General features: G+C 41.5%; 1 protein-coding gene across 5 annotated transcripts in view; it reads left to right on the top strand.

Moving 5' to 3' along the window:
- The window catches only part of SPECC1L (sperm antigen with calponin homology and coiled-coil domains 1 like), a 182,920-nt gene that overhangs the window by 54,299 nt on the left and 111,767 nt on the right, over positions 1-16,854 (top strand). For 3 of the 5 annotated variants that reach the window (XM_053589821.1, XM_053589819.1, XM_053589818.1), the window contains exon 3: positions 11,667-11,820. In XM_053589821.1, the coding sequence (XP_053445796.1) occupies positions 11,667-11,820 (154 nt within the window). Of the gene's footprint in view, positions 1-2,132; positions 2,426-11,666; positions 11,821-16,854 lie in introns of those variants that run through there. The other 2 variants (XM_053589822.1, XM_053589823.1) reach the window with 2 other exon arrangements.

The raw sequence follows: 16,854 nt of genomic DNA, 5'->3' as shown, positions 1-16,854 counted from the left end.
CAGTGTACAAACTTTCATTAAGTTTCATCAATTATGCTAATGTCTGTTATAGCAGAAGGGAAAGTATTTTTTTTTCTGGTCTAGGATCCAGTCCAGGATTATTTATTACATTTAGTTGTCATAGTCTTCATTCTCCTTAAATTTGGGTTAGTTCCTCAGTCTTTGTCTTTTATGACTTTGACATTTCTAACGTGTGCAAGGGCAGTTATTTGGTAGACTGCTTGCACATTGAGGGTTGTGGGTGTTTCCTTGCGGTTAGGGTTAGGGTTATGCAGGAATGTCACAGAAACCATGTCCTTAGCATTTCTGGAAGCAGATGGCTTCCATCTGTTCTGTTACTGGTGATATGGCTAGGATTCTTCACTGTCACATTACCATGTTTCTTATCATTTCTTTTTCTTTCCTTTTTTTTTTTTTTTTTTTTTTTTGGTGAGGCTGGGTCTTGCTTTGTTGCCCAGGCTAGGGTGCAGTGGCATAATTGTCACAAACTGGAACCTTGAATTACTGGGTTCAAGTGATCCTCCTGCCTCCTACCTCCCAAGTAGCTGGGACTACAGTCATGTGCCACCATGCCTGGCTAATTTTTCTATGTTTTATAGAGATGGGTGGTTTTGACCTTACTCTTGCACAGGCTGGTTTGACCTCTGCCCTCAAGCAATGCTTCCTCCTTGGCCTCCCAATGTGCCACTGTGACTGGCCCTCCCTTTTGTAGTTATAACAATAATTATCTTGCTGAAGATAGCTTGAAACTCTGTAAATATATCCTTTTTTCTTTTAAACTTTTACCCTAGTTTCTGAATTTTTTGATAAATGCTTTCAGAATCAATTATTATATGATTTTTGCTACATGGTAATTTTCTAGTTCCATTATTCCTTCTGTATTTATTAGTTGACATTCTATTATAAGGGAGAGTTTTTACTTTCCCCTCATTCTTTTTTTTGAGACAGTGTCTCACTCTTGTCACCGGGCAGTGGTGTCTTCATAGCTCACAGTCACCTCAAACTTCTGGGCTCAAGCGATTCTCCTGCCTCAGCTTCCTGAGTTGCTGGGACTACAGGCACTACAGGTGGGTGCCACCATGCTTGGCTCATTTTTCTGTTTTTTTTATAGAGATGGGATTTTACCGTTGTTCTGGCTGGCTCATTCATTTATATTATTGTGGATTCATGGAGTCTTATTTAATGGGCTATAAATTGTTAGGATCATTTCATCTATCTAGTGATTGACTGATTGGTTGATTGATTGATTGAATGCTTTTTCCTAGAAGAATACTTTTATGTTTTAGAGCCAGGGTTTCCCTGTGTTCCCAGGCTGGCCTTGAACTGAGCTCAGAGTTGCTTCTGCATCAATCCTTCTGAGTAGCTGGGGCTACAGGCGTGAAATTGCACTTGGGTAGGATCACTTGTTAGGTAATTAAGTATGAAGTGTCCAATTTCCCTAAGTGCTAAGGTTGATAGTTGATGTCGCTGGCATTTCACTTTGACACATCTTGGGTTTTTGTGTTTTTGTTTTTGTTTTTTACTGTGAAGGTACAATGTCATTTTCACAAATGCACATTTTGACTTATGAATAATCAAAGTTTAAGTATAAGTTTAAGTGTGAACTTAAATTTTTTTTCAGAGCAATTTTTGTGAAATCAGGGATAAGTCAAAAATTTGTGTTACAAAAAAAAAAAAATTTGTGTTACAATAATCTTCCTGTTATCCAGCACTCAAGGGGATTGGTAGGTTCTGGATAAATGTAGTTTCCAGTGTTTCCAGTTGCTTGATCGTTACTATTAAAAATGGGCCTAACTGATTCTATACTCCATACCATAAACTGTGTGTGGACCTGATATTAATATTGAAATACACTAACTAAAAACAAATTAAGACAAAGGCAAACCTCACTTCCCATAACACGGTGTAACTGTATCATAAAACAGCTTTGTACATGTAGTCAATACAACTGTTCAACTTCACTACATTATTTTTTAATTTCAGGTAACACATTAAGAGTTAAAACTGTTACAGAGAATACTTGGTAGCTGTGTGATGCATGAAGTGTGGGCTTCCTGATGCCGTGGCACACCACATTTAAACTCTGATTTTTCTTTTTGGCCTGTATTTGCATGCTGGTTGCTCCAGTTCTGGATAATGGGGAGCTTACTGTACTTATGAATATGAGTTCCATCACAGACAGGTGGAAATATCAACAAATTATTTGGGAACAATGTGGCTAATAACACACAGTACATCCATGGTCAGAGAAGTTCTGTTCTGGTGATTTTAATTTTAAAAATGAGCTACATGGGCAACCTGAGACCAAAGCAGAGAATGATGAGCTGAAAGCCGTAGTGGAAGCAAATCCAGCTACTTACGAGTTAACAGCAGCTTTGACGTAGCTATTCCAGCAGTATTGGACCATTTGAAACAAATCAGCAAAGTAAGTAAGCTGGATAGATGGGTTCTGCATGAATTAAATGAATGTCAGAAGAGAAATCATTTCAAAGCTTGCCTTTCTTTGCTGTCATGACATAAAGGGAGGCCATTTCTACACCATCTTATATGTGATGAAAAATGGATTCTTTTTGATAGTCACAAGTGTTTGGCACAATGGTTGGATAAAGATGAAGAGCTAAACAGTGTCCAAAACTGAATATTCACCAAAAAAAGCTAAGTGGCAGCACCTGTAGCTCAGTGGTAGGGTGCCGCCACATACACCGAGGCTGGCGGGCTTGAAGCTGGCCTGGGCCTGCTAAACAGCAATGACAACTGCAACAACAACAACAAAAATAGCCGGGCGTTGTGGTGGGAGCCTGTAATCCCAGCTACTTGGGAGGCTGAGGCAGGAGAATCACTTAAGCCCAAGAGTTTGAGTTTGCTGTGAGCTGTGACACCATGGCACTCTACTGAGGGTGACATAATGAAATTCTGTCTCCAAAAACAAACAAACAAACAAACAAAGGACACTTCAGATTTAATGACCTAATATTTTATGCTCGAGTCACCCCTGATCTAACAGTAGCAGTGACTTCAAGCTGGCTCCTGTACGTGTGTGCATACTTCTATCATTCTTTGAGCCTTAGCTGCTTGAGCCACACACGCCAAGCCCTGTGTCTGTACTCTTCAGTGTTCCAATTAGAAAAGGGTGCTGGATTTTATCAAATGCTTTTTCTCCATCTATTGAGAGGACCATATGGTCTTTGTGTTTGCTTGTGTGGATAGAGTGAATCACATTTATGGACTTGTGTATGTTACACCAGCCTTGTATCCCTGAGATGAAACCTACTTGATTATGATGGATGATTTTTTTAATGTGTAGCTGTAATCTGTTTGCTAGGATTTTATTGAGAATTTTTGCATCTATATTCATTAGTGAGATTGGTCTGAAATTCTTTTTTAGTTGGGTCTTTTCCTGTTTTGGTATCAGGGTGATGTTTGCTTCATAGAACGTGTTGGGAAAGAGTCCTTCTTTCTCAATTTTTTGGAATAATTTCTGCAGTATGGGTATTAGCACTTGTTTGAAGGTTTGATAGAATACTGGTGTGATGTCATCTTGACCAGGCATTTTTTTGTTGGGAGATTTTTTTGTTTCTTCTATCTCAGTTCTTAAAATCGGTCTGTTCAAGAGCTCTATTTCTTCTTGATTAAGTCTAGGGAGAGGATGGGATTCCAGGTATTGATCCATTTCCTCCACATTGTGAAATTTCTGGACACAGAGTTTCCTGTAGTTCTCAGAGATGATCTCTTGTATCACTGTGGCGTCTGTTGTTATTTCCCCTTTATTGTTTCTGATTAAGGTTATTAGAGATTTTACTTTTCTGTTTCCAGTTAATCTGCCCAAAGGTTTGTCAATTTTACATATTTTTTTTTAAAAACCAACTTCTTGTTTTGTTAATTTTCTGAATGAATCTTTTGCTTTCAATTTCAGTAATCTCTGATGTGATTCTGATTATTCCTTTTCTTCTTCTGGGATTGGAATTATATTGTTCTTCTTTTTCCAGTTCCATAGGATGGTTCATGAGTTTCTGTTGATGTTTTCTCTTTCTGTTTTTCGAATGTAGGCAGCTAATGCGATACATTTCCTTCGTTCAAGACTGCAAGACTGCTTTTACTGTATCCCACCAGTTTTGGTAACTCGTATCTTCATTGTTGCTGTGTTTGAGGAATTTAACAATTTCCTCTTTTATCTCTTCCTGAACCCCACTGTCATTCAGCATAAGGTTGTTTAAGTTCCAAGTCTTTGTGGAGATGAATGTTTTTGTTGGAGTTGAGCTTCACCTTTCTTGCCTTGTGGTCTGAGAAGACACAAGGTATAATTTCTATTCTTTTAAATTTTGCTAAGATTTGATTTGTAGACTAGGATGTGGTCTGTTTTGGAGTATGTTCCATGGGCTGACAAGAAAATTTATATTCTTTAGCTTTGGGATGCTGTGTTCTGCATATGTCTATCAATCCCATTTGTTCTAAGATCACATTTAAATGCTTGGCATCTTTGTTTAGTTTCTGTTTAGAGGATTGGTCCAGTTCTGTGAGAGGGATGTTAAAGTCCCCAGCTATTATGGTGTTATGGGATATTATATTGCTCAAACCACACTCAAGGCCTGTTTCATAAATCTGCATAAGTATTTAAAATTGAAATGTCTTCTAGTTGTATTGTTCCTTTGCCCAGAATGAAGTGTCCATCTTTGTCTTTCTTAACTTTAGTTGCTTTAAATCTCCTTGTATCTGACAATAAGATTGCAACTGCTCCTTTCCTCTGATTTCCATTTGCTTAAAAATACTGTTATCTGTCCCTTAACCCTGAGTCTTGATTTGTCCTCTAAGACTAGGTGCATTTCCTAGAGACAGCATATGGATGGCTTGTGTATTTTTGTCCAGTCAGCCAGCCCATGTCTCTTCCGTGGGGAATTCAGTCCATGTACATTTATTGAGAGAATTGATCAGCAGGTAGAATTCCGTTCATTGTATTTTGTGAAAGTCCTTTGTGTAGTCTTATTCTTTGTGCCCTTGTAGAAACTAGGTTTTGACCTTTAGCTGCTGGGTTTACTTTGCTGGTGGTCCAGGGTGGTAATCAGTGTTGAGAATAGGTCTAAGTATTTCCTATAGCATTGGTTTTGTTGTGGCGAATTTCCTCAGTGCTTGTATATCTGCAAAAGATTTGATTTCTCCATCAATTTTGAAGGTTAGTTTAGTAGGATACAGATTTCTGGGCTGAAAGTTGTTTTGTTTAAGAATGTTGAAGGTGGATTATCGTTCTCTTCTGGATTGGAAAGTTTCAGTTGAAAAGTGTGCTGTCTTCCTAATGGCTTCGCCTCTGTAGGTCTTACTCCGGCTGCTTGCAGAGTTTTCTCTATCATCTTTGGACATCACAGTGTGTCTTGGAGAAACTCTGTTTGAGTTGAGATGACCCAGGGTTTGATATCCTTCTAAAAGGGTGTGTTTCGGGATCTTTCGTACAACTTGGGAAGTTTTTGTTTATGACAGTCTCCAGTGGGGAGGGCTTTCCATTCCTTTGGGAAAATCTTCTTCCCCTTCAGGGAGCCCCATTATTCATGTTTGAATGCTTCATGGAGTCTCGTAGTTCCCTAAGCACCTATTCAGCTCTCTCTCTTCTTTTCTACTTCTTTAACTACCTGTGTTAACTCAAACACTTTATTCTCTGGCTCTGAGGTTCTTTCTTCTCCATCATCTAACCTATTTTGGATACTTTCTACAGCATCTTTACATTCCCTGATTGTCTCCTTCATTTCCTTAAGCTCTGCCAGGACCTTTCTATATTCTATGTATCTCTTGTCCAACTTTTGGTTTTGTATTTCCATTTTATCACCCATTCCTTTTATTGTCTGGATCATCCATATTTTAAATTCCCTTTCTGTCAAGTCCATTAATTCTTTATAGGTGGAGTCTTCTGCAGTAGCTGCCTCATGGTCCCTTGGCAGAGTTCCTTTATTTTGGTTTTTAACATTGCCTGAATTTTTCTGTTGGTTCCTTCTCATGTGTTCCTTCTTGTTCACCTCCTTGGCCTTTTTATTTCTCACTTTGTTTCAAGCAGAAGTCCTTGCTCTTGATGACAGTATGTTGCAATATGTTGCCAGGGCACCAGGTGGCACTGTGGGGTCTTGTAAACCCCACTTTTTGTGGCGCTGTGAAGCTTCCCTCCTTCAGGGGCAGGTCTCTCACAGTGCCCCTGACTCCAGTTCCCGTGGGTGTGAGAGTCCCTCAGCCTGTCCCAAGAGTGGAGTGCTGATCCCTGCAGGCAGAATTTTAAGACAGCTGTGCTTTAGGCTGTTGCTAACACCTTCCCACAACCCTCCCACAGTGGTAGTTCTCTGACCTTTGAGACCTCAGTATGGCTCCCTGGCCAGCCACTAAACCTATGACAAATCCGCTCCAACCTGCATTTAGATCTGGTGGCTGTATACTGTTGGAGATTGCCCACTCTTCCAAGCTTTCCATTCAGTGTGTAGCTTCTCCCACTACTGAAAACTCCAGAAAGCCTTCCTCTCATCCTGGACCTCTGTGGGGAGTCGGTGGATCCCAGTGGGTGGCAATCACTTGCCTAATTCATCAGATTTCCACCACGCTGGATCATATGCTGTATCCAGCTGTCCACCTCCTTGCTGTGCTCCCTGAGCCACACTCTCCAACATCCCTGGGCCAGGTATGCTGGGTGCTTGCTTCTCCCCCTGTTGTTTTAGGAGAGCTCAGCTGAATGATCTTCTCCTCTGCCATCTTGCTCAAACTTGAGAGTTTGAGTATTTTTGGTTAAAATACTGTGTTCTAAAGTTACTTGGATCATGTTATTCATTTGAAATACAGTTCGGTCCATTTGTTTTGTTTATTTAGAGTATGTGAAACACTAATGTGGAAGATATATTCCAAGAAGTGTCTCTCTCCTCCCCTATTCCTTCTTATTCTGTTCTCATCTATGCCTAGAGGTAAACAGCTAGTTTGGTTTTTATTTATCCTTCCCGTGTTTATTTTACATTAATGTGCACATGTACCTTTTTATATGTCCCCTTTTATTTATTTATTTTGATTTTTTTGCAGTTTTTGGCCAGGGTGGGGTTTGAACCCGCCACCTCCAGTATATGGGGCCAGTGCCCTACTCCTTTGAGCCACAGGCACCACCCTACATCCCCTTTCTTACACAAAAAGTGTCCTAACATATTCTTTAGTAGTTTGCTTTTTTTTCCTTAATGTATTCTGGAAGTCTCCCCATAACAATTTGTAGCCGTCTTACTCTGTTTTTGTATCTGTTTAATGCCTCATGATGTTCACCAAAGTACCCTCTGGACACTTTCCTGTGTGTGGGCATCTAAGGTGTACCAGTATTTTGGCAGGGCAATAATGCTGTGATGAACAGTGCGTGTATTTCTGTTTATTGGAGAAATTAGAATGTATTATTGGAACCTGTGTCTTCAGGTTCAGTTGCTGGCAATGTGATTACAGGATGAAAAGTAAATGCATGTGGAGCTTTGTTAGCTGTTTCCCCATTCCGTTCATTAGGCTTATATCAGTGAGCATTGCCACTAGCAACTTGGGGAGTGTCTGTTCCTCTGTTACCTTCCCAAAAGAATGTATTGTCATACTTTTTCATTTTTGCCAATCTGAGAGGTGCTGCTTGAATTGTGTTGCTCTTATTGTCAGGTAGGCTGATCATCTTTTCTTGTGGTTGTGTGTATGTGTGTGTGTGTGTGTGTGTGATTGATTGTGTGTGATTGTTCATTTTGCTCATTTTTATTTTTCTCCTCAGTTTTTTAGAGAAGGGATCTTGCTCTGTCACCCAGGTTGGAGTGTAGTGGCAGATTCGTAGCTCACTGTCACCTCCAACTCCTGCTCAGCCTCCTAAGTAGCTGGAACTACAGGTGCGTGGCACCATGCCTAGCTCATTTTAAAAATTATTGTTAGAGACAAGTTGAATTTGATCAATTCAATTGATAGGTTGAATTGATCGATTTTTTTTTTGTTTTATAATTCAGGATTTTGAGTCTTAGTTAGAAAACCTTGGAATTTAAGATTCATAATTTTCCCCTTTATGAATATTCAATTAACCTAGTACCATTTCCTGGAAAACCCAGGCTTCCTGCACTGCTTCTTTGGTTATAACTCAAGTGTCTATAAAAATTCTTGGTTTATTCTTAGACCAGTACTCTGCTATCTTAATTTCTATGATAAGTGCAGAGTTAATGTTTAGTGTACCTGATGTATGTTTAACTTTGCCATCACCCAAAGAAAGGCAGATTGTATCTAGAGAAGTGTTTTTATATAGGACAGTGTAGGGTGGTGTTCAAATGTAATTATTACGAAAGAAAAGGGGCTGGGTGAGCTGGCTCATGCCTGTAATCCCAGCATTTGGGAAGCCAGGTGGGTGAATAACCTCAGCTCACAGGTTTGAGACCAGCCTGAGCCAGAGTGAGACCCCACCTCTAAAAATAGCCGGGTGGTGTGGTGGGCACCTGTAGTCCCAGCTACTCAGGAGGCTGAAGCAAGAGAATCGCTTGAGCCCAAGTGTTAGAGGTTGCTGTGAGCTGTGATGCTACAGCACTCTACCGAGGGCGACATAGTAAGAATGCCTCAAAAAAAGAAAAGGAAAGGAAAGGAAAGAAAGAAAGGAAAACTTAGGGAAGAAAAATATAAGTTCAAAGGTAAATTTAACAGATTTAAAGATGATTTGATTAAAGAGGTCTGTTTTTGGTGGGGGGCGTGGCGGGTGTTTTTTTTTTTGTTTTTTTTTGAGACATAGTCTCACTCTATTGCCCTGGGTAGAAGACCATGGCATTGGCCTAGCTCATAGCAAGTCAAACTCCTGGGCTGAAGTGATCTCCTTCCCCAGCCTCCCAAGTAACTGGGACTATAGGTGCCTACCACAATGCCTGATTAGTTTTTCTATTCTTATTTTTATTTTTTTGAGACAGAGTCTCACTTTGTTGTCCTTGGTAGAGTGCTGTGGTGTCTGTAACTCACAGCAACCTCAGATTCTTGGACTCAAGTGATGATCTTTCCTCAGCCTTCTGAGTACCTGGGACTATAGATGCCTGTCACAACACCTGGCTATTTTTAGAGATGGGGTCTTGCTCTTGCTCAGGCTGGTCTGGAACTTGTGAGCTCAAGCAATATGCCCATGTTGGCCTCTCAGAGTGCTAGGTTACAGGCGTCAGCCACCACACCTAGCCCCTGGTTTTTCTATTTTTAGTAGAGATGGGATCTCACTCTTGCTTAAGGCTGTTCTCAAACTGAGCTCAAGCAATCCTCCCATATCAGCCTCCCAAAGTGCTAGGATTACAGACATAAACTACTGTGCCCAGCCAAGAGGTCTGATTTTGATGTGCAGTTTTTTTGTTGGATTGTAGTTGATGACCAGTTTTCATGAAAGAAACAAGTCTTAGAGATTATGAACAGTTTTAGCTTGGCGTCCGTAGCATGGTGGTTATGGCGTTAGCCACATACAGTGAGGGTGGTGGGTTCGAACCTGGTCTGGGCCAGGTAAACAACTGCAACAAAAAAATAGCTGGGCATTGTGGCAGATGCCTGTAGTCCCAGCTACTTGGGAGGCTGAGGCAAGAGAATTGCTTAAGCCCAGGAGTTTGAGGTTGCTGTGAGCTGTGATGCCACAGCACTCTACTGAGGGCAACATAGTGAGATTCTGTCTCAAAAAAAAAAAAAAGATTATGAACAGTCCTTACTGTGAATGCAGTGTCCTGCTTCCTCTTTATCTATTCTACACTAGATTTCTCATAATGTGATAACCCTAAATTACCAGAGCTAAATTCTGTTTAATTCATTGAAAGTAATGTTTCCTTTCTTGCCTCTTTTTTTTTTTTTTTGTAGAGACAGAGTCTCACTTTATCACCTTTGGTAGAGTGTCGTGATGTCACAGAGCTCACAGCAACCTCCAGCTCCTGGGCTTAGGCGATTCTCTTGCCTCAACCTCCCAAGTGGCTGGGACTACAGGTGCCCGCCACAATGCCGGGCTAATTTTTTTGTCGTAGTTTGGCTGGGGCTGGGTTTGAACTCACCACCCTTGATATTTCGGGCCGGCGCCCTACCCACTAGGCCACAGGCGCCACCCTCTTGCCTTTTTAAAATAGGATAGATCGACCTATGTAATGTCAGTGTATTATAACTTTCATAATTGAATGATAAGAATAGAAATCTTAGCCAGGTGTGGTGGCCATGCTTGTACTTCCAGCTACTGAGAGGCGGAGGCAGGAGGATCATGTGAGGCCAGGAGATTGAGGCTGCAGTGAGCTATGATTGTGTCATCGCACTCCAGCCTGTGTAATGGGGTCACTGCTGTTTACAACCGGAAGAGACTTAGAGATTACTTAGGAATCATTTTAGCTTGTGGAAGAAATGAATTCATTATGATTATCTAAGAGAGAGTGTGGTTCCATATACCCTGTTTCCCAGAAAATAAGACAGTGTCTTATTTTAAGGTGTGCTCCCAAAGATGCGCTAGGTCTTATTTTCAGGGGACGTCTTATCTTTCCTGTAAGTAGGTCTTATTTTCGGAGGATGTCTTATTTTCGGGGAAACAGGGTAGTATCAGCCAGCTGGCTAATTTGTGCCTTCCCTGAAGGGAAGAAAACTTTTTACTTTTATTAAAAGTAGTTTTTCTTTTTTCTTTTTTGAAACAGATTTTTTTCATCTGTACTCTTTCATTTCCAGGAGAAGTAAAAATAGGTTTCTTCACTATTTTTCTTAGATAATAATTTCACAGTTAGTCTCATTAGTCATCATGTTTACTTTCTTTTTTTAAAGCTCATGATATTTTCAAAATAATCTGTTTTTTTGGGGGGTGGGGAGACAAAATCTTGCTCCGTTGACCAGGCTAGAGTGCAGTGGTGTCACCTAGCTCACGGCAACCTTCCAACTCCTGGGCTCAAGTGATCCTCCTGTCTTAGCCTTCCCAGTAACTGGGACCACAGGTGGGCACCACCCTTTTTGACTAATTAAAAAAAGTTTTTTTTTAGAGATGGAGTCTCTCTTGCTTAGGCTGACCTTGAACTCCTGGGCTCAAGCTATTCTCCCACCTCAGTCCTTAAAGTGCTAGGATTACAGGCATGAGCCACTGGGCCCAGCCAAAAATAATCTTAATAAAATATAAATAAATATTGTAAGTAGTTTTTCTCAAGTATTACCATTTTGACTATTAGAGAATTAGATGAGGTAAGAAATTTCAGAAAAATTTGTTTTACATATTGGCTCCTTCAATGGTCACTTCAGAGCAAGTAGATTATTTGATTCTCCATAATGTTTCTCTGTGGAAATTATAAAATGGCACTTCTTGTGGCATTTTAGAATTTTCCTGAGATAGTTCATGTGGTATCACTCACATGATGCTTGTTTATAAGGCACCTCCTTAGCTGAAAGAGAAACAAGAATGATGTACGCACTTCCTCTACCCTCACTGAGTCTGGCCTATGTGGGCATACAACAAGCTTCCAGAAAATCTTTGATTATGACATATATGATTTTAGTGTTTAAAAAAAAAAGTGTGACTATTTGTAAATCTATAAAGAGATTGTTTCTGCAGCACAGTGTGGTGTGCTGCTGACTATCAGGTCTTAGCAGAGTTCTTGAATGGAGTGTAATAGTCAGGAGCTTCGTTTAGTGTCAAAATGTTATTTAATTTTGCTTTATCTAGTCAATATGTTTTCATTTTCTATTGCTTCTAGACCAAGAGCAGTGATGACCTTTTGGCTGGAATGGCTGGAGGGGTAACAGTGACTAATGGTGTCAAAGGAAAGAAAAGCACCTGCCCATCTGTAGCACCTTCAGCATCTGCCCCTGTCATGACCACCCTGGAGAGCAAAGCCAAGATCAGCACAGGTGCGTGCACACGCGGTCTGAGGGTCAGCTGCGTTGGTGTTTAGGGCGCCCCATCTAATTATAGGCAATTTCAGACATACACACAAGTGGACAGATTGATGTCTTAATCCCATGTGCACCTCCCTGTCCTTTTCCTCACTCTCCCCCTTTGCCTTACCATTCTGAAGAACATCCCAGGTATCATATCGTTTCATCCATTAGTATTTCAGTATCTTTGAAAGACAAGAATTCTTTCAAAAATGTTATCACAGCCCTTAAAATAACTAATAATCATAAATTATAAATTATTCATTAACTATTTACATTTCCAACAGTTTCATAAAAATTCTTTTTTTACTATTTGGAATAGGATTCATGTGAGTCAGTGGGTAATAAATAATAGTTTGCTGATATGTCTGTAAAGTCTTGTTTTTTAAAATCTGTGTGTTTACTGCTATTATTGCAATGTAAGTTTTGTAGAAAATGATTGTTGGGGGACCTGCAGAATTTCTGAAGATCTGAATTTTAATGCTACAACATCCCATGATGCCCTCAACCATTATCCTCTGTCCTCTCTGGTTTGGTTTGTTTTTTTTTTTTTTTAGTGACAGCATCTTGCTTTGTCACCCAAGCTGGATGCAGTGGTGCAGTCATAGCTTAACTGCACCCTCAAACTCCTAGGCTCAAGTGTACCTCCTGCCTTGACCTCCTAAAGTGCTGAGACTATAGGCATGGGCTGCTGTGCCTTGCCTTCTCTGATTATTGTAAATGGCATTGGATCTAGGCCTTGTGGGGCAGGTTTAGGTTCTCTCACTTTTTAAAACAAGACTCCTTGATAAGTGGTGGCATGTTCATCCATCAGGAAGCCCTTTGTTTCTGGTTATTTCTCTTCGAATGATATTAGTGGCTGGGTGTGGTGGCGCACACCTGTAATCCCAGCACTTTGGGAGACCAAGAGAACCTGGATAACATGTGAGGTCCTGTCTTTACAAAAAAATAATTAAAAATCAGCTGGGCGTGGTGGTGCATACCTGTAGTACCAGCTACTCTGGAGGTTGAGGCAGGAGGATGTCTTGAGCCCAAGAGTTTGAGGTTGTGTTGAGCAATGATGAGTCCACCACACTCTAGCCTGGGTGATAGAGTGAGATCCTGTCTCAAAATAAAAAGAAAAAAAATTAAAAGAACAATATTATCAGCTTCTGATGATTGGTAGTTAGATCTAGTCAGTCTAATTCTCCCATTTTTCTTCATTTGGTAGTAGCTGTTTGGTTTTAGATTTGATGGAATCGATAGATTACTTCATCTTCTAGTATGGGGAATAATGTTACCATATTTTACTTCTTACACTTCTAGAAAAAACTTTTAAAACTTCCAATAAAGAGGAGGGCGCCTGTGGCTCAGTGAGTAGGGTGCCGGCCCCATTTACTGAGGGTGGCAGGTTTGAACCTGGCCCCGGCCAAACTGCAACAACAACAAAAAAATAGCCGGGCGTTGTGGCGGGCGCCTGTAGTCCCAGCTACTCGGGAGGCTGAGGCAAGAGAATCGCCTAAGCCCAAGAGCTGGAGGTTGCTGTGAGCTGTGATGCCATGGCACTCTACTGAGGGCAACAAAGTGAGACTGTATCTCTAAAAAAAAAAAACAAAAAAAACCTTCCAGTAAATATAAGCTCATGAAAGCAGATTGGCAGAAGTTAGAGCAGATCCTCTTCTGCCGTCACCCTTGAGGCTCACGGGCCCTCTTGGGTGCTAGACTTTGCTGGCGCAGGTTCACCTGCTGTTGTTCACTGTGGCCTCCTTGCAGATCCCGCCTCCGTCCCACATCAGGCCTACTATTCATTATATTGGTGTGGTGTGATTAACAAGAGGGAGTATCTAAGTCCTTACTCTGTGCTTTACAGGCATTTTTCACTTTATCCTCATTCTAGCCCTATGAGGTAGGGACTGTTAGTGTTCAAGTTTTAGGAGTGGGAAAACTTGAGTACCTTGCCTAAGGCCGTGTATTCATTTGCTCAGTAAATATTTATTGAGCCAGGCCTGGTTTAAAATGCTGGTGGTGGAGCAAGATCTTTTACTCCAAGGTGTCATCACCCATTGAACACTCTAGCTAGTGTGGTAACAAGGAAATTAAACACTCTTGCCATTTGTACTTCTTCCTATTTCTGCCTTTAGAATTGCACTTGGAGAGATCCCGTGTATTTGCATAAGGGCTCCTTCCCCATCGATGCTGCCTCACCTCAGCGTTTAGTTCTCACCTCCCCGGCTCGGTTGCCTCAGTGTGGCTTTGTATGTCTGGGTTACTTGGCCAGGGATGTCATAACAAAATAACACAGATGGGATGGCCTAAACAACAGAAATGGAGTCTCTCATACTTCTGGAGGTTTTTGGTCTGAGCAAGGTGTCAGCGGGTTTGCTTTCTCCTGAGGTCTTTATTTTTAACTTGCAGATAGCCATCTCCCTGTGTCTTCACAGAGTTGTCCTTCTGTGTGTCCTAATCTCTGATAAGGACACCAATCTTGGGCGGAGCCTGTGGCTCAGTGGGTAGGGCGCCGGCCCCATATACTGAGGGTGGTGAGTGCGAACCTGGCCCTGTCTAAACTGCAATAAAAAAATAGCCGGGCGTTGTGGTGGGCGCCTGTAGTCCCAGCTACTGGGGAGGCTGAGGCAAGGGAGTTGCCTAAGCCCAGGAGTTGGAGGTTGCTGTGAGCTGTGTGATGCCACAGCACTCTAAAGTGGGTGATAAAGTGAGACTCTGTCTCTACACACACACACACACGCACACACACACACACACACGCACACACGCACACACACACACACACACACACACACACACACGACACGACACCAGTCTGTCTGGATTTGGGCCCACCCCAATGACTTCAGTGTGCTTTAATTACCTCTTTAACTTAATTACCTATTTCCAGATGTAGTCCTGTTTAGGATTTCAACACAGGACCTTTGGGGACACAGTTCGGCCTAGAGCTAGTGGTTCTCAGCCTTCCTAATACCAGGATGTCTTTTCTTTTCCTTTTTTTACTTTTATTTTATTTTTTTATTAATATTAAATCATAGCAGTGTACATTAATGCAATCATGGGGCACCATACACTGGTTTTATAAACAGTTTGACACATTTTCATCACACTGGTTAACATAGCCTTCCTGGCATTTTCTTAGTTATAACCTAAGAATATGGGAAAGGGGGAGATGGATGGAGGGAGGGTGATTGGCGGGATGTATTTTCATTGTTGCAAAGGGGTGGTGACCCACAGGCTGAGACCTGCTGGCCTAGAGCAACCTCTGCTCAACCTTTGTTCCTCCCAGTGACTTTGCTAGGGCAGGTTTCTTCTTTACCTGTGAGTATCCTGTTTACTCACCACTGCCAAAGGGCTTTTTATTATTAAATCATAACTGTATACATTGATGTGATCATGGGGCATCATACACTCGCTTCATAAACCATTTGACACATTTTTATCACAGTGGTTAACATAGCCTTTCTGGCGTTATCTCAGTTACTGTGCCCAAAACATTTACATTCTACATTTACCAAGTTCCGCTTTTTTCTTTTTTGTGTCCTCTCTCCCTCTCCTCTCCTCTCGGGCTCTTGCAGTCCTTTCCCTCATGACTGGCCTTTTCTCCGTTTGACTTTTAGATGAGATGGTACCATTTACAGAAATGAGGAAAGGAATTCATGTTTGGGGGAACAGTGACACCATCCTTCTCCATTTCTGGGTTCCGTGTGCAGTTGCTTCTCCTAATCCTGTTACTTCTGCCTCAGTCGTCCATCACGGGTTCATTGTTCCTTCCGGGTCCTTGCCGTGGGCCTCCCTTACTGTGATGGTGCCCCCTCCCCCATTCCTCTTATGCCCCACTCAAGTCTCCTCTAGCTTAATTTTCATAAAAATGCTCTTTTTTTCTCTGTTTCTTCCCTGTTTAAGAATGTTTATTGACTTGCTGTGACTCACTGAATTCTGCCTCATGTTGGGGCCCCTTGTAAACATTCCGCTGCAGCTTCCTTAACCATGTAACTGACCCTCTTTTCCGTGCACCCAGCTCCCTCCCGCTCCCTCGTCCTTGTCTACGTGTGGCCAGCGGGCCTTCCCTCGGTCCCTCCTCCTCTGCTTCTCCACACCTGCTGTGTTAGTGGTTCTCTTCTATATCACCAAGACCCTTCCCTCTCTTACTTCCCACCACATAAACGTGCTTTAACATTAACTGCCATGGGAGTTGTGTTCAACTTAACACTAGTTTTGAGCCAGCAGCCTCATGGAGCATATATAACTCACGTCTCCTTGACCTGTCTTGACCTAATCAAACACCATGGCCCCAAGGAAAAACATTTTTTTGCCCTACTGTAGCAGTCAGTGTGTTGATCACATTAGTGATTAGATCTAGATCTTATTTTCTCAACTAAAAAAAATTCTTACGTATTTATGGGTACTTAAACATATTCCCGTTTTTATTTATATTAAATCATATTGATTTCATAGATTTAAAATTTGTTAATGTGATCTGTGCAGTGTATTCAATTGATGCACCATCCTTTTAACATCAACATTTCATTGTTTTTTAATGTGTAGAGAGGCGGTATGGCATCCCGGGTAAATTGTAAATTCTGCCTGGGTTCCAACGTTGGCTCATCCATTTATTACCTGTGGGATGTTGGCAAATTATTTAACATCTCTGTGTCTGAGTTTCTTCATCTGTAAAACAGGGTGATAATAGCTCCTCCCTCAGCGTTTAATGAGGCTTGTATAAATTAAGGTATGTGAAGTGTTAATCTGCGTGGAGTAGGTGCTAGAATACGTGTTTGCTGTTGTATTACTGTACTCCTTACTATCTATGTGGCATTCTGTGCTGTGAAAACTTTTTGCATTACTTTGGTCCTAACTTTTTGTTTTGTAGAGGTAGTTTAGATTTTTGGTTTGTCCTGAGGCTGCCTTTTCCTTCTTGCCCAACTGTGGTTTCCCCTCACGTCTAGTCTATTCGCAGTTAGATTGCCCCTGCCTGGCTAGTCCCAGAGTCAGCCTCACCCATCTTGCCCTAGAAAATTA

This window comes from Nycticebus coucang, chromosome 4 (assembly GCF_027406575.1).
Source record: "Nycticebus coucang isolate mNycCou1 chromosome 4, mNycCou1.pri, whole genome shotgun sequence".
NCBI lineage: Eukaryota > Metazoa > Chordata > Mammalia > Primates > Lorisidae > Nycticebus > Nycticebus coucang.
The sequence above is the reverse complement of the archived record's forward strand: the minus strand, read 5'-3'. Positions and strand labels throughout refer to the sequence as shown.